Genomic DNA, 19,316 nt, shown 5'->3' with positions numbered 1-19,316 from the left:
ATGAAAAATTACGTGCTCCTTTCAATCGGTCCGAATTTGTAGTTGCGATAAAAATATAAAATGGTTCAAATATTTACAAAATATTTTTATTATTTATTGTTAAATTTTGCCGCCCCCTAAAAAGGGCCGCCCCCACTACGCTACGCCACTGACCTGTTGTAAATATTCGGTTACAGTTCGTGAACGTGAGGTTTTGCATTATCGTGCATTAGCAAAAAAACAATATAAGGAGCCGATATAATCGTAGTTAAGTCCTTCGCTATGTAAGATCACTGCTTGAACACACTCATCGCGGGTCAAATAGGGAACTTGCATAAATTTTTAAATATTAAAATGATATTAAAAAACATAAGGTAACATGATCTTAAAACGCTTGCATGCGAAAAAACATATTTTTAACCCATACGCTAATTATGACGCTTTGAAAATGCTATAAAATTCGAATATCTTAGGAGGCTCTTGAACGTCCTTCTATTGGTTCGACGTCACGGGCCACGGTCAATCGGGCTAGCTAGTCGGAAACAACGCGATTAGGGTAGGTATCACGGGTATATTACATTTTAATCGTCTTTAATGGAAAATTCCTAGGTATTATTTATGTTCATCTTATATATTGTAATAAGTAGTTCCCCAATCAGCTTAGTTTTAAACTGAAATTGATAAAGTTGAGTGCTACTTTGTAAAGAGTTTAAAACGCATAATATGACGGACAAGGGTTTTTCAAAAGGTCAATCTGACTAACTTACCTACCGTTGATGTCTTCGTCTTGGCAACTTTTATAAAAAGTAGTGAAAGCTATTCTATTGGAGAAATGCGAGGTGTCAAGGCAAATCAGTAAGAGTTATTAATAAGCATGTTTAAACCGTTTATAACAATAGTTTGGTACCATTATATTATAGTATACGGTTTACCCCGTGGGTTTGATCTACCTACCTCTAATCGAAGGATTTCGTATATCCTGGAAAAGATTACGGTGTAATTGGCATTATAATAAAGATTATATTTTATTGTAATGTTTATTAGTACCTACTGGAGCCTTTCATTATTGCGTTCAAAGCCTTCTGAGAAAAGATTATGGTGATTAGCAGACGTACCGATAGAACGTGTACATAGCCAACAAAATCCTTCTTTACAAAGTTAATAATACGCATAAATAAGAAGAATCATTATTGTAATTTTACAAGTTAATATCTTTATCATCTCAGCTTATACTTACACCGCATCCCTCGGTAGACCGCAAGCTATAGTAGAAACCCGACGGTAGACCGCATACTATAGTAGCACCAATACTTTTTAGTTACTCTTACTTTTATTACTAAAAGTTTTGTTTATTTTTAAGTTACTTGTTTCTTCTTTGTTCTTCAACACAAGAAACGACAAAAGTAATTTCATAAAAAAGAACTTTTTGATACATGTCAACAGAAATAAAATGTTAATATTTTGCCTGTCACAGAAAAAATCATTTTTGCCACAGAGTAAAACAAGATATTTCAACTATATTATTTATCTATGGACAAACTGCATTAAATACAATAGCCCACCCCAAACGGCCAAACGATACGAGTGGCATGTGACCTGTGACGTCAGACCCCAGGTCTCGCTTTTGAAGTTGTTTAAAACGGAAATTTTAGGTGCGGAACTTTGATTAGATGTACGTACACTATTCATTGTTAAGACGTAATATTTTGAATATAACATTTTAAAACATAAATTAACAGTTTTATGCAAAAAAAATTTTTAGTGCAAGTTCCCTATTCCTTGTAGCGTATTCCATTTCCACCAAACGACAAAAAAAACGGGCTTAACTGAAACTTTAAATAATAAATCTGCTGGTTTTCACAACAAACCCGAGTCTTTCTGACTGTTAACAATTTGACATCCATTAAATTGTTAATGTCTCATAGCCTACTTTAGGCTTGGTTATTAAACTAAGCAGAAAATGAGGATTTATTGATGAAAAACATGGGTAGTTGTTAACGTACCTAACTTTTTTATTATCCAACATAAGCAAATGAATCAAAAAAGAAAATGTTAATAAAGCCCAAGGCTACAATTCAGTTTTAATTTCAATATTTTTTATTTGCTAGAATATTCCACAAGGTGTTCCGAACTTTAAGAAAAAAACAGTATGATTGTTATACCCATTATAAAATGACATTTACCTGTCTAGCAACAATATTATTACATCGATTTTCTTAAATAATAAGACTATAACATACTAAAAAATCACTCAAATCGGAAAACAGGTTTAGGAAATTCGAGACATCTAACGTGTATTCATCGCGTGACCCGATTTTTTTGCTAGTAAGTGTAAGTATTCGCCTTTTCGATCGTAACTCGACTTCTACGCATTCAAATGAGCTGTACAAAGTTTCATTTTAAAGCTGAATTTATGTACTTTCCAACATTTGTTAAATTACTTTTTCTTTATTTGTGTTAAAGTTATACCCGTTTGAAGTTGTAATTTTCTTTTAAAAAATTAATTTGTTTATAAGGGTTTTAAGCAAAGTACCCCGCACAAACCTTATGGAAATTAGGTCCCAGTGGATTTCGTTCATACTTTGGGGAAGCATCCTGATAAAAAGTTCTCATTGGCACAACTCAATCGTATGAAGGATTTTCGAGAGATAGAGGAACAAACTCGGAAAATTATAAGATTTACTGGGTATTAAAATTCCCTGAGTTACTGGTTATCTGGCAAGTTTTTGCCTCTATATCTTGAAAATCCTTCATACGATTGAGTTGTGTCCATGAGAACTTTTTATCAGGATGCTTCAAAGAGTATTTTCCCAAAGTATAAACGAAATCCACTGGGACCTAATTTCCATAAGGTTTGTGCGGGGTACTTTGAGCAATAACCATTTTTACTTGAACTAACAGTAATGATAGAAGAACTTAAAAGGAACACTTTGAGATTGGAAAAATGTTCGTAGGTTTATTTTTGACCAAGATATCGATGTTTTAATAGCGCGCCCTGGGGCGCAACATCGGCTCGCAGCGTAAAGGTACGCACGCGAACCTCTCGATGCAAATTATAGTTAATAATATGTATATATGCTAGCTGGTACCTAGACTATTAGTTCTTTTTAGTGTTCAATATACCTGATAAGTTATAATGATTTTTATTTATAGACTTTGATACTGCGTGATTACCAAATACATGGTCTCAACTGGATGATACATTCCTGGTCAAAAGAAAACTCTGTTATATTAGCAGACGAGATGGGGCTCGGTAAAACGATTCAGGTAAAATGATTAAGCTATATACAAGTTGCGTGTTTTAGATTTTCTAATGGGTATACTTTTTTGTTCAGACAATTTGCTTTCTATACTATCTCTTCAATACGCACCACCTCCACGGACCATTTTTGTGTGTTGTGCCCCTTTCTACAATGACGTCGTGGCAGAGGGAAATGACACAGTGGGCACCCGACTTGAACTTTGTCACATACTTGGGAGATGTTCAGTCCAGAGATACGGTAAGATTTCTCCATTTTTTTAAAACTATTAATTTTCAAAATTATGCAGACCCAACAAAAAAATATAAAAAAAAAGAATATGTGTACTTTGTACGCACGTAAGAATTTGTACTTCTATTATATGATTTCTTATATTATTTTATTTCTTGTATTATATTACTTTAAACAGTTTATTTAGATTTTATTTAGACATTAAAGTAATTTTAATACTTACTACTTTCCACAAATTTTTATTAAAACAATACCAAAAATTAAAAAAATAAAAGAATAAAACACACACAAACACATTGAAAAATGCCACAGAGAATGGTTTCTGAACAATAATTGTTGGCAAAAATTTGTATAATAAAAAATTATACAGGGTGTCCCGAAAAGATTGGTCATAAATTATATCACACATTCTGGGGTCAAAAATAGTTCGATTGAACCTAACTTACCTTAGTACAAATGTGCTCATAAAAAAAGTTACAGCCCTTTGAAGTTACAAAATGAAAATAGATTTTTTTCAATATATCGAAAACTATTAGAGATTTTTTATTGAAAATGGACATGTATAATTCTTGTGGCAGGAACATCTTAAAACAAAATTATAGTGAAATTTGTCCACCCCATAAAAATTTATGGGGATTTTGTTCCCTTAACCCCCCCCCCCCAAACTTTTGTGTGCGTTCCAATTAATTCATTATTGTGGTACCATTAGTTAAATACAACATTTTTAAAACTTTTTTGCCTCCTTGTATTTTTTCGATAAGCAAGTTTTTATCGAGATGCGGCTTCTTTTTCAATATATTTACGTGAAAATTTTGTGGGGGTTTTGTACCTTTAAACCCCCCAAATGTTTGTGTACGTTCCAATTAAAATATTATTGTGGTACCATTAGTTAAGCACAGTGTTTTTAAAACTTCTGCCTCTTAGTTTTTTTTCATAAGTCACCTTTTATCGAGATGTAGCTTCTTTTTTTTCCAAAATATACCTAAAAATGTAAATTATAAATAAATTTTTAGATTATTAACAGGTCTCTATAATCGTACTTAACCATATACAAATATGTGGTGGATTCGACAAATATTCAAAATATCTCGATAAACACTGGCTTTTCGAGAAAGTACTAGAAGGCAAAAAAGTTTTAAAAACAGTATGTTTAACTAATGGTAGCACAATAATTTAACTGGAACGTACATAAAAGTTTGGGGGGGTTTAAGGGAACAAAACCCTCATAAAATTTTTATGGGGTGCACAAATTTCACTATAATTTTTTTTAAGATATTCTTGCTATAATAATGCCACATGCCCATTTTTAATAAGAAATCTCTAACAGTTTTCGATATATGGGAAAAAATTTATTTTCATTTTGTAACTTCAAAGGGCTGTAACTTTTTTTATGTGCACATTTGTACTAAGGTAAGTTAGGTTAAATCAACCTATTTTTGACCCCAGAATCTGTGATATGATTTATGACCAATCTTTTCGGGACACCCTGTATAATAAGTATACTTACAATCATAAAATGTATAAATAAAAATAAAAATTTGCATTGGGGATCGAACCTGCGTATATTAGGGTTGTATGGTTTAAAATCAGCACCTTAGAATTTAGCCACTTAGACCACTTGTCATGTGGGAATATGGACCAACTGAACGTTTTAAACTTTTTGACAGTTTTGAATTTAATCAAATTAGTTTGATTTTTGTGGAATTAAAATATTAAAATACAACAAAACATAGAGTAAGAAAACAATATATTAGATGAAGAAGGTAGAAATTTTGTTGGTAATCAAATTATGTAATTCAAAGCATTACTTACTAAATAGGTACATTCTACAATTTATTACAATACTGAAACATTTACAATTACGTACCTGTTGCTTTTAAAAACTATTTAAAAAGTCACTACAAATATAAACTTTCTTTTGTCTCTGTCCTCACAACAATAAAAACTAATACATATACACAACATTTCTTTACCCATAACCGACATATTTAACAATTATTGACAGGTCATTGTAATACCCAATCGAAGCATGTATAACGTTTCAGCTGCGCCTATGTTATAATGTGGTTTCTAATGTTATTTAAATGAAACCAACATTATTGTACTTTATTAATTATTTATTAATTTACCATTATAATCCGTTATCTAAATACCAGTTGCCGGCCTCCAGACAGCTGAAGTCGACAATTCCTCTCATGAGGTATGCTCCGCTACACACATATTACTACATCTCCCTTTCTAAAAGCATTAAATATAACATTACAAAAACTTAAACTTACTTAAAACTATTCAAATTTGGAGGAGGACTTGACATGCGACCAGAAGTCGTAACATTGACTTTCTTTATAATTTTTCTCTCCAAGTCTGAATCTGAATCAGATGAGTTGTTTTTATTAACAACTATGGTAATACACTCGTCATATTCACTTTCATCACTGTCCTGTTCTGGATCCGAATTTACACTAATATTCTCACTTTCCAGAAGAGTTTCATTTTTACGATTTGAGGTTGTTGCTTGTGGCCTATTACATTCAATAATATCATCTGTTACACAGTTTTCACTAGAATGTTCAACCTCAATTGGCATTTCAATATATTTGATCTCATTACTACTACAACTAGGTGTTTCTTTTGGCAAAAAAATGACTCTCAAATTTATCTAATAAAGGTTGTAATTTTTTTTTTCATCTTCAAACACAAATGTTGTGTATATTCGAAAGGCTTCCTCACCAATGTAGTGCAGAACCTGGGCACATTGTATAGCCTCATCTTTCTTGCTCATTTCACTAGCAATAAGGTAGTTTTCAAACCTGGACCTCCAAATCTTCCAATTTTCAGCAACATTGCCACTCATGTCCATTGGAGCAACGCCCCTATCATCACTCATAATTACTTAATTTGCCGCTTATTTAATAACTGATTACTTATTTGCCAGCGACTAGTCTGACTGCGCCATGTTATAATGTGGTTTCTAATGTTATTTAAATGAAACCAACATTATTGTACTTTATTAATTATTTATTAATTTACCATTATAATCCATTATCTAAATACCAGTTGCCGGCCTCCAGACAAGTGACAGCTGAAGTCGACAATTCCTCTCATGAGGTGTGTTCCGCTACACACATATTAGCCCAGGAGCAAGACTTTTGATGAATTGGCGCACATATAAATCTACTCCCAACGCGCCTAAAGAATTATAACTTCAAAAAGTGATGGTTTTGCTAATAAACAAATAGAATAACTTTTTAATTGTTTATGGTACATTCTGCTAATCAGGCGGACCGAAAAACTGGTTGAAAACTCACATTTCTCAAAAAAAGAACCATTTACATAGAAGCAAGTTAAAGTTGTCTCTTTTGTTTATAAATATTAATAGTTGAAATTTTCGTAGATTTTTTAAATGAATACCTATGATTTATGACGCAGAATATTTTTCGGAACCGGAGATACTACACATTTTTCAGCGCGCTCAAATTTTAAGTTCCAACGTCAAAACCTGGCGGGCTCAAAACTTATTCTACCACCACTCACCCTTGGCAGAGTCGCGCAAGAACCCTCACTTCAAAGGGATACTAAACTTACGTGCATAGAAATCGGCCCACTTAAAAATTTGGTAATTTTTGATGTCTCATATTTTCTAAACCTGTTGGCCGATTTAAGTCATTTTTTGAACATGTTATAGCCTGATTCTTTAGCAATACCACTGTAATAATATTGTTGCCAACCAGTTAAATTTTCATTGTATAATACCGGGTGTACCAATCAAACTGTTTTTTCTCAAAGTTCATATCACCCTGTGGAATATTCTAGCACTTATTAAATACTGAAATTAAAACCCAACTATAGCCTCAGGTTTTTTTAACATTCTGTTTTTTGATTCATTCGTTTATGTTGGATAATAAAAAGGTTAAGTACTTTAACAACTACCCCTGTTTTTCGTCAATACAGGGTGTTTTTAAATAAGTACGGCAAACTTCAAGGGGTAATTCTGCATGATAAAATAATGACAGTTTGCTTTATAAACGTATGCACGCAAATGCTTGCATTTATTGCAAAAAGTAGTTGAGATATGCAAATGAAATTTGGTAGGTTTTAAGAGATAGTTATTGCGGATTTTTTGACATAAAATTAAGAATTTAATATTCACCATTGGCGTACATGCGGGTAATATGATCGGTCATATTACCCGTATGCGCGCCAATGGTGAATATTGAATTCTTAATTTTATGCCAAAAAATCCGCAATAAATATCTCTTAAAACCTATCAAATTTCATTTGCATATCTCAACTGGTTTTAAAGCAATAAATAAATCGTCAGTTTGTAAGAAAAAATTCAACATCCCCTATCTCGGAAACGAAACATTTGCGGACAAACGTTTATCAAACCAACTGTCATTATTTTTTTCATGCAGAATTACCCCTTAAAGTTTGTCGCACTTATTTAGAAACACCGCCTATTGATGAAGAACATGTCTAGTTGTTAAAGTACCTAACTTTTTTATTATCCAACATAAACGAATGAATAAAAAAACAGAATGTTAAGAAAACCTGAGGCTATAGTTTGGTTTTAATTTCAGTGTTCTATATATGCTAGAATATTCCACAGGGTGATGCGAACTTTGAGAAAAAAAAACACAGTTTGATTGGTACACCCGGTCTACAATGAAAATTTATCTGTTTAGTAACAATATTATTACAGTGGTATTGTTAAAGAACCAGGCTATAACATGTTCAAGAAATCACTTAAATCGGCCAACAGGTTTAGGAAATACGAGTCATCAAAAATGACCAAATTTTTAAGTGGGCCGATTTCTATGCACGTAAGTTTACTTATTTCAAATTAAATAAATTGCATACTTATCAATTATTGCGTCATAAAATATAGAAATTAATTGAGAATATTCGAAGATTTTGAAACGATATTCTGACAATCCTATTGAATTTCGAGGATAATGGTTTTATTATAATATTTAATATATGGTATATTTGTCGTAGATTCGCCAATATGAATGGTGCTTTGAAGGGTCAAAAAGGCTAAAGTTCAATGCAATTCTCACAACGTATGAAATTGTTTTGAAGGATAAAGCATTTTTAGGAAGTCTCAGCTGGGCTGTGTTACTAGTAGATGAAGCTCACAGGTAAATATATCATATTATAACACGATTTTGATTTTGATAAACCCATTGAAATATAGTATATTTTACACATATGGCGCGTCCAAAACAACAATTTGATGCCAAAAATTTACTTTTTACACAAATTGAAACTTGCTCTACATTATCTTAAGAGCAATGAATACGTGTGAACGTTTGTTTCTTTATTCCTGCATTTTTTCATGAATTGCTTCATAAATAATGAAAATTGCATCTGTTGTTATCTGCCTTCCATAAAGTCAAACTGATTATCAGATATTTCAATTTCTTCATGTTTCCATCTATTCTCACCCATATTTTTATGGTGTGACTAAGTTCAATCCGACAAGTGTATTTATCGTTGTGTATTTTCGCTCAAGGTCACCAGCCAGCTAGCTATCGTTTGTCGGATTGTACGTAGTTTTGTGACCGTGTAGTTTGAACATTGTTGTATATCTACCTTGTTTTTGGAAACAGGTACTAATATACGCTTCTCCATTCGTCTGACATGTCCCAATTCCATATTTATATTAAATAAACCTGTAAGCAAACTTGTTCCTGCCACTACAATCACTACATACTATCCACAAATATCATCTGATCCAACTGTTTTGCTTTCCTGATTTTTTGAAGTGTTTAACCACTTCATCGTTTGTTATTTTGGTGACTATTGCTATTACTGTCTCCCTTAACTTGGTTTTCTGTCATCAAATTTGTTTTTTTTGCAACCTTAGGTTACAACTGATGCTCTTTTTGCTTCCGGAAAATTTAAATAAGGGGATGCCATCGTTTCAGTATAACTTTTATTACATTGGAGATTTTTTCATTATTATGACCTGAAAAGCTTTTTTTTAAAAACAATATATTTATTTTTAATATTTTACAGGTTGAAAAACGATGATTCTTTGTTGTACAAAGCTTTAATGGAATTTGACACTAACCACAGGCTTCTTATTACTGGTACTCCTTTACAAAATAGTTTAAAAGAACTTTGGGCGCTGCTACATTTTATCATGCCCGCTAAGTAAGTGCTTTTATTTGGATATTGTTACAGTATTACCATCTATCTAAGAGACTCATTAATATTCAGTTCACCGTGATGCTATTGTTTGAGGTGTGAAATTATATAAGCAAGGGATCATTTCATAAAACTGGTAGATCGCTTGTTTATGGAATTTCACACCTCGAAACAATAGCACCCCGCTCAATAGGATCTTAGAAAGTTGGTAGTACTATACAAGAGACTGAAATTTATCGAATTTAACTTTATTGGCATTTTTGAATTGTAGGTTTGAAACATGGGACGAATTCAAAAGAGAACACGAAAACACCACAAACTCCACAAACTATACCAAACTCCACAAACAACTTGAACCGTTTATTTTAAGACGGGTAAAGAAAGATGTAGAAAAATCTCTCCCCGCTAAAGTAGAACAAATTCTTAGGGTAGAGATGACGTCTATCCAGAAACAATACTATAAGTGGATATTAACAAAAAATTATAATGCCTTGAGAAGAGGAGTCAAAGGATCCACAACAACCTTCTTAAATATTGTGATAGAACTGAAGAAATGTTGTAACCATTCGTCTTTGATCAAGCCCCCAGATATTGAAACACAATACAATCAACACGACGTTCTGCAGCAACTTCTCAGAGGTTCGGGAAAATTAGTGCTTCTGGATAAATTGCTTATCCGTTTGCGCAATACTGGCCATAGAGTACTAATCTTCTCGCAGATGGTCCGGATGTTGGACATTCTTGCCGAATATTTGCAGCTTCGACATTTCCCGTTTCAGAGGCTAGATGGTGGCATCAAGGGAGAGCTGCGACGTCAAGCCTTAGATCATTTCAATGCTGAAGGGTCTCAAGATTTTTGCTTCCTTCTTTCAACTCGCGCAGGGGGCTTGGGCATTAATTTAGCTACTGCTGATACTGTGATAATTTTTGATTCGGACTGGAATCCTCAAAACGATCTTCAAGCGCAGGCAAGAGCTCATAGGATCGGTCAAAAGAACCAAGTCAACATTTATAGGTAAGCGTAAAATGCATTCCTCATTCTTTTTTCAAATTTGAACAATTATTATACACTCACCGGCACAAAATTCCGCCACCCAAAAATTTTGATTAAGTTTGACAATCTATAACTTTCTTATTTGTACTCCGATTTTCAAGATTTTTGTAGGTACATGTATTTGTATTGTTTACTATTCCGGTAACAACATTTTTTTGCTTAGATGGCATTATACGGGGGCGAATGGAAGCGTTGTATTTTCTCCAACTTTAAAAATTCTGTGGAAAAATTGGAGGGCTGATTTTGATTCATACTCATTTTGTATTATCCTGGAGATATCACTAAGGTTTTCGTTTTTGAATTATCCGAATATCTCTTTTCTTGTAAGATCTGTAAATAAAAACACTGCTTTGAAGGTTCTTTTAACAAAAAAAAAACAAAACAATTCAATAGTTGGTAGGTATGTCCACCTCTGGCAGCAACGACTGCTCGCAATCTGTTTGGCATCGAATAAATATGTGTTATCCTAGCCTGGGGAATAGCCCGATATTCCTCTACCAAGCCCATAGCTGTACCAAATTTTCTGGATGCCTGGGATGACCTTTTAAGTAATTCCATAAATTCTCAATAGGATTGAGATCTGGGCTGCATGCGGGCCATTCCACTCTTATCAGTCCAACCTCTATTTTATGAGTCCATCAGTGTTTTTATTTACAAAAATACGATGACCTTTTAAGTAATTCCATAAATTCTCAATAGGATTGAGATCTGGGCTGCATGCGGGCCATTCCAATCTTATCAGTCCAACCTCTATTTTATGAGTCCATCAGTGTTTTTATTTACAAAAAATGGTACAGCTCTTACAAGAAAAGAGATATTGGGATAATTCTTCTTCTTCTCGTTGTCCTTATGCCCTATAAGAGCGTCGGACTTCGTTATCACCTATCCATCTTTTACCCATTTCTTCCACGCCTTTCGGTCTCCTGCCATTTCCTTCATCTGTTGCACTGTTTTACCTCTCTTTGTCCCGATTTCCTCGATTTGTTCCATCCACCGCTTTCTAGGTCTGTCCCTTCTTCTTTTCCCATGTCTTTTGGCATCTGTCACCTTCTTTACTAGTCCGTTCTCGTTCATCCTAGTTATATGTCCAAACCTATTCAGTTTTCTTTTTTCAATTTTTTTCTTGGTTCCTGACTTAGCACGTTGCTGACGTTTTCGTTCCTTTCCCTGCAATTATTAATTAGGCATTTCCACCCATTTTTCTCCTGTAGACTTTTTTCCAGACGTCAGTCTAATCCTAAATACATACAATGCAAAAAATTGCAAGTCTCTAGGTACCTAGTATAATATTTAAAAATAGATTTATTCCTGTGTTATTAGTGTTAAATGCCGTGGTCTAATAAAAACAATGCCATACCTACATGTAAAATTAAAGTTGATGATCATAGTCTAGAAATATTATCATTTCTACATTTTTTCCGGTCAATCTAAGCTAGGTATTTTTTTTCTAGGCCTGGTAAGAATAGTGTGTATTTATTATTAAAATCTAATGTGTTGCATGTTTATTTTCAAAGGAACAAACCTCTGTGAATTATCTACCTCGACAAATCGTATTTTTATGATTTACCTACCTCTGTTGTTTCAGCTACTTCTCAGCGCCCTGTAATCCTGTAAAACTCTTCATAGCCTTCGCTCTTCATAGATAAAATTTTAGTTAACTGTACTGATACCGAACACTCGTGGAATACCGGTCCGATTCCGATATCAACCGATTGTAGATACAATACTCAAATAGGTACTCGCTCTGATACGATTGGTACGAAGTAATCAAAGTAACGATTTGCCTCTCTGTATAGTAATCGTTACTTTAGGTATTCGTAAGTAACGAGTACTTTGTAACGAATAGTTACTTTATCAACATCACTAGTATGATGATGAGATTGCTAGTCCCACGCATCCATCAACGAAATATAATGTGGTCTCGTCATTGAGAGGGATTCCCATGCCATTACATTTTCTTTTCCACAGCTTGAGTGCTTGTTCCAGATAAATTTTGAAAAGGGTAGGCGATATACAGCAACCCTGCTTCAGTCCTTTCGTGACCTTAAATCTCTCAGACATCTTTGATCAAGTTTTAATTTTTGCAATTGTTCCATTATACAGACTTTGGATTGCTTTGATAAGATCATGATGGTTTGCTGTAGGGTTGACCATAGCACAGAATAACTAACCATACAGAAGCGAAACTGACTGTCGTTTCCATTGATTGTGTGGGAACCGAAATATTTGACCTTGGGCCCTAGTTACAGAACGGAACTTGATGTTCTAAGGAATAGACCAATTCAAATGATGTGATATTTTTGACAAGTAGTTATTAATTAATTTTGAAATATAAAATTTAACTATAAAATATAAATAAACTATAAAATAAAACATATATCAATATAAAATTTAACTAAAAACAACTGTCACTGTCAGTCTAAAAGTGAGGTTATACCAGTTACGTTGACACATGAGCATGAAAATTATGTTACCATTTTGGGCCTGAGTTTCGCTTCTGTATGGTTAGTTATTCTGTGACCATAGTTTGCCGAGGGAAGACTGTCATATATGCTTTTTGTAAGTAAACTTTATGAGAAACTAAAATACGTATCTTTTACTTTAGGTTAGTTACTGCTAGATCTGTAGAGGAAGAAATTGTAGAAAGGGCAAAACAAAAAATGGTACTGGATCATCTTGTAATTCAGAGAATGGACACGACGGGAAGAACCGTTTTGGACAAAAAGGGGTCTTCTAATAATAATCCGTTTAACAAAGAAGATCTGACGGCGATTTTGAAATTTGGAGCTGAGGAATTATTTAAAGATGAAGATGACGATGAGGAACCAAACGTAAGTTTTTTTTATTTTAGTTTTTAAAAAGGACTACCTCGTGGCCTCTCCATACGAGTGAAGGAATACAGTGAGAACTGTGGAAATCTTAGTACCTATATATTTATACAGGGTGTCCCCGAAAATAGTGCGTTCCTTAAAGGTAAAGGTAGAAGGCACAATGTAGAATAAAAAAGTCTTATAACATTTTTTTCTAAATTGATCCGTTTGACCAAAAAAACGAAAATACATTTTGGTCTGCAAATTGAAGTCTGGCAACAACGTGCAACTCAATAAAGATTAAAGAAGTAGGTTTGTATTTCAGTTGCATCTGGTAGGTTAAATTATGTAAATATCAACCAAACCCATATCCATTATTTTGCAGGTAGGTACCTACGATGTCAACAACCCCAAAAATCACACCTCAAAGTAAATAAACAAGGGGTTACTAGGTTAAATTTCCACAGTCACAGCAAGTTCTTCTAGGCTACGTTGTCATGTCATTCAAATTTATGAAAATAAAAATTCACTTATATGGATAACAATGTAATTTTTTTCTTGGAAACGGTTAACTTAGAAAAAAATGTTATAGGACTTTTTTGTTCTAAATTGTGTATTATATCCATACCTTAAAGGAACGCACTATTTTCGGGGACATATTGTATATGTAATAATTTGGTAGTAAATATTTTTTTTATTATAGTGTGATATTGACGAAATTCTTCGACGAGCTGAGACCAGAGATGAAGCTCCTTCATTGGTTGGAGATGAACTACTTTCGGCATTTAAAGTAGCAAGTTTCGCCGCTTTTGACGAAGATGCCGAGCCCTCACCAGTCAACAATGTTGTTAACGACGATGAAAGTAAAGACTGGGATGAAATTATTCCAGAAAAACTTCGTATCAAGGCAGAGGAAGAGGAAAAGAACAAGGAAATGGAAGATCTTTATCTTCCTCCGCGAAGTCGAAAAACTCTTCAACAGATTAATCAATCTGAAAGTGACGGGGAAGAAGGCAAAGGTAGGAAGAAAACGAAGAAAGATGGAGATGAATCGGGAGGTTCCAGTGGCGATGATGACACTGACGAGGAAAAACCTAAAAAACGAGGAAGGCCACCAGCAAACCCCAGAGAAAAGTTCAAGAACTTCACTGATGCTGAGGTAGGTTGATTTATATTTTACTAATATATCACTAAATGAATTTTACTCATCTCACGAGAATCATAAATAATTGACAAAATTCGCGCACCGTTTATTTATTAAACAGCTTTATAGAAAGTAAATTCATTTACGACAAAATGCAAAAATGCATACGAAACTGTACTCTTCACCTTCTCAAAAACGCATTTTGATTTTTGTCGATAGGACACTCCGATCAAAAGATATCGAAGTTTTACCAAACGATTCCCTAAGGTTCTTCAGCCATGTGTCCTTTCTATGGATCTTTTCCCCTGGATTTTTCCTTGCCTAATGACCGGTATTAGATGTTTATCTCTTTACCCCAGGCTGTGGGTGAAAAACGTGATATAATTCAGGAATTTTTGAAACCTATTAGGTGTTGTAAAGGACGATGCCAGGAATAACTTCTACTAAAATGTAACCAAAAATATTGTGCGCTTTTTTTTATTGCGATTTTCATTTGTTAAATTTGCAATTTTTAATGATTTTTAATTTTGTAGCTTAGGATATTGATTTTAGAGAAAAACTTTTTAATAGAAAGTTGTAGTAAATTAAAAAACCTACAATTTGAGCTATGGTAAGTTTAATTTCGTTAATTGGTTATTGCAAAACGGCCTGCGAAAGGTCCAAAATGGCCGTTTATTACAATTGCATTATTTATTGTACAAATAATTTGTTTTATTTTTTAAAGCTTTAAAATGAAGATCTGTCAATTCCAAACATAAACAAAAATTGTAAAGCCAGATTAACGAATTTGCTGCTTAGATATTATAAATTGTTTATCCCAAGAGGTCAAATGTCGAAGGCTATAACTTTTTGAAAAAAAAAATCGTAGAGAGTTGGTGAAACATCCAATCTCCTTCTAAAGAGTTATATTTTCATATTCTGATGTAAATAAATGCGTAAAACATTTTTAAACCTCTAATTTTTGGGTCTGAAAATAAGGGGGCAAATTTCGTTATAAACATTTAGAGCTGAAGCGGCCCTGTACATCCTATGAGTTTTTAACTTACAGATTATTGTTGCTGAAGATGAAATGAAGATTTATAAAAAAATAAAAAATTTCTACGACCAACTGAAGCCGAGATAATTTTTGGGTTTGAAAGTAAGGGGGCAAATTTAGTTATAAACATTTAGAGCTGAAGCGGCCCTGTATATCCTATGAGTTTCTAACTTACAGATTATTGTTGCTGAAGACGAAACGAAGATTTATAAAAAATTAAAATTTTCTATAACCAACTGAAGCCGAGATAATTGTTTTTTTTTTCTTAAATCGTAGTGCCTTTATTTATAACAATTAAGAAATTATTTTACAGTCATTGACTAAAGAAGGACTTATATTATCTTAAAATAAAAATTATTATAAAATATAATTACATTTAATTATCAAAAATTATTTTTACAATCGGTGCTTTTGCGAGCGGCCGCATTTTGCAAATCACCCGGCTGGCTTCAAATCCGCGCGCTCGGAAAATTTTTACGTAACTTGTATTAAATTTTGACAGAAAACAATTTAATAATATTACCATTATAATATACAGTCTATTTACCACTGTATTTGTTTTTCTTGATAAACTTTTATATGTGAAATCCAAAAAGAATAGTCACTACAAGAAGAAAAAGTTTTATATTGTATATTATAGTAAGAAGTAACATTATTATTATTATATTTATATAACAATGAAAAAATTAAAAATATAGTTATATATTTCATATATATGTATCATTTTTATAATATTATTTCTTCAGAAATGAAATTTCACATATAAAAGTTTATCAAGAAAAACAAATACAGTGATAAATAGACTGTATATTATAATGGTAATATTATTAAATTGTTTTCTGTCATAATTTAATACAAGTTACGTAAAAATTTTCCGACGGCGCGGATTTGAAGCGAGCCGGGCGATTTGCAAAATTTGGTCGCTCGCAAAAGCACCGATTTTAAAAATAATTTTTAATAATTAAATGTAATTATATTTTATAATAATTTTTATTTTACGATAATATAAGTCTTTCTTTAGTCAAGGACTGTAAAATAATTTCTTAATTGTTATAAATAAAGGCACTACGACTTAAGAAAAAAAAAACAATTATCTCGGCTTCAGTTGGTTGTAGAAAATTTTTATTTTTTTATAAATCTTCGTTTTGTCTTCAGCAACAATAATCTGTAAGTTAGAAACTCATAGGATGTACAGGGCCGCTTCAGCTCTAAATGTTTATAATGAAATTTGCCCCCTTATTTTCAAACCCAAAAATTATCTCGGCTTCAGTTGGTCGTAGAAATTTTTTATTTTTTTTATAAATCTTCTGTTTATCTTCAGCAACAATAATCTAAGTTAAAAACTCACAGGATGTACAGGGCCGCTTCAGCTCTAAATGTTTATCACGAAATTTGCCCCCTTATTTTCAAACCCAAAACTTAGAGGTTTAAAAATGTTTTACGCATTTATTTACATCAGAATATGAAAATATAACTCTTTAGAAGGAGATTAGATGTTTCACCAACTCTCTACGATTTTTTTTTCAAAAAGTTATAGCCTTCGACATTTGACCTCTTGGGATAAACAATTTATAATATCTAAGCAACATATTCGTTAATCTGGCTTTACAATTTTTTTTTTATGTTTGGAATTGAAAGATCTTCATTTTAAAGCTTTAAAAAATAAAAAAAATTATTTGTACAATAAATAATGCAATTTTAAAAGACGGCCATTTTGGACTTTTCGCAGGCTGTTTTGCAATAACCAATTAACCAAATTAAACTTACCGTACCTCAAATTGTAGGTTTTTTAATTTACTACAACTTTCTGTTAAAAAGTTTTTCTCTAAAATCAATATCCTAAGCTGCAAAATTAAAAATCATTAAAAATTGCAAATTTAACAAATGAAAATCGCAATAAAAAAAAGCGCACAATATTTTTGGTTACATTTTAGTAGAAGTTATTCCTGGCATCGTCCTTTACAACACCTGATAGGTTTCAAAAATTCCTGAATTATATCCTGAAATCGACCTATTTTTCACCCACAGCCTGGGGTACTTCTCATCACATGTCCCATATATCTGTTTTCTTCTCCTAATTGTTTGAAATACAGAAACACTTCTCTTTCCTTATGTATACGTCTCATTACCCCTACGTTGATTATTCATTCTATCAGTATATCCATGAGATCTTCAGCATTCTTCGGTACATCCACATCTCGAATGCCTCCAGTCTCCTTACGTCAATTTTCTTCAGTGTCCACGCTAGCATCCCTTTGTATAGTACGGATAGCACATAACACCTCAGCAGTCGTATTTTTAACTCAAGATGTAAGTCTCGACAGCGCAGAGAAGCCTCTTCATTCGAGTAAATGTGCTTCTGGCCTGTTCGATTCCGATTTGTATTTCTTGAGAGCTGTCATTGCTTCCATTAACGGTTCTACCTAGATATTTGAATTCTCTTACTCTTTCAATCAGAAACCAAATAGATTACATACCTAATTGTGACAAAAAGATACCGTAATGCTGTGAAATCTACTAAAACTTACCCTGGAACTGATATCGGTTCGGATCCTAATCCAATAGTATCTGTGTTAGAAGCTAGACCAAAGAAAATGAGAAAAACCATCATCCCAGCGTTAGACTTAAGTCATCTTAAAAGTGAACACCTACGACAAACATTGCGAGAAGAAATAAACACCAGCCTCAGTGTAGCAGAAAGTCAAATCCGCAGAACAGACAACATAGATGAAAAACTTAAGTATGATAAACACTATAATAAGAACTGCGGAAAAGAAACACCTAACCAAATCTGCAAAGAAACAGAAGGTGTGGATTACACCAGACATACTAGAACTAATGTATGAAAGACGTAAAATGAAGAATAATGCAGAAAAATACAGAGAGGTTGATAAGAGCATAAAGCAAAGAGTAAAGAAGGCCAAAGAATCATGGATTAAAGAACAATGTGTAGAAATGGGAGACTATGAAAGAAAGTATGACACATTTAATATACACAAAAAAGTAAAAGAAATTACATGAACCCAAAGAAGACATCAAATAAGTTTGCTTAAGAACAAAGACGGAAATATTATTATAGATTTAACAGAGAAAATTAATAGATGGAGTGAATACATAAGAGAATTGTTTGAGGACAACAGAAATGACATTGTCCAGGTAAATGATGAAACGGGACCTGAAATCCTAAAATGTGAAGTAGAAATGGCACTTAGAAATTGCAAAACTGGAAAGGCAAATGGACCTTATGAGCTTCCTACTGAATTCCTAAAGCTCTTGAATGATGAATCAATAGGTATAATATTGCACTTATTTAACACAGTATACAATACTGGTATTGTAAGAGTGGCTGTTGTCTACATTCGTTACACTACCAAAGAAATTCATTGCAAAAGAATGTTCAGAACCTCGAACAATATCTTTAATGAGCCATCTACTAAAGATAAGATAAAAGGACTAGGTACTCGAGAAGCTCTCATCGGTTTGAATGTTCTTACACAAAGATGCCTAGACGTTAATCAAGAAGTACTTGCATGTTTTATCGATTTTGAAAAAGCGTTTAACAGAGTACGCCACGATAAGCTAAGAGACATTCTTGAAAGAAAAGACATAGATAATAAAGATCTGACAATAATTCTCAATTTATATTGGA

General features: G+C 32.9%; 1 protein-coding gene across 1 annotated transcript in view; it reads left to right on the top strand.

The window, feature by feature from the left end:
- Positions 1 to 19,316, top strand: part of LOC114331294 (chromodomain-helicase-DNA-binding protein 1) — a 105,526-nt gene that overhangs the window by 65,737 nt on the left and 20,473 nt on the right. The window contains exons 7-13 of the mRNA XM_050663241.1: positions 3,133 to 3,246; positions 3,315 to 3,479; positions 8,469 to 8,611; positions 9,492 to 9,629; positions 9,895 to 10,638; positions 13,283 to 13,508; positions 14,191 to 14,646. Coding sequence (XP_050519198.1) covers positions 3,133 to 3,246; positions 3,315 to 3,479; positions 8,469 to 8,611; positions 9,492 to 9,629; positions 9,895 to 10,638; positions 13,283 to 13,508; positions 14,191 to 14,646 — 1,986 coding nt within the window. The remainder of the gene's footprint in view (positions 1 to 3,132; positions 3,247 to 3,314; positions 3,480 to 8,468; positions 8,612 to 9,491; positions 9,630 to 9,894; positions 10,639 to 13,282; positions 13,509 to 14,190; positions 14,647 to 19,316) is intronic.

This window comes from Diabrotica virgifera, chromosome 10 (assembly GCF_917563875.1).
Source record: "Diabrotica virgifera virgifera chromosome 10, PGI_DIABVI_V3a".
In the NCBI taxonomy this organism is placed as follows: Eukaryota; Metazoa; Arthropoda; class Insecta; order Coleoptera; family Chrysomelidae; genus Diabrotica; species Diabrotica virgifera.
This window is presented reverse-complemented; position numbering and strand designations above follow the sequence as displayed.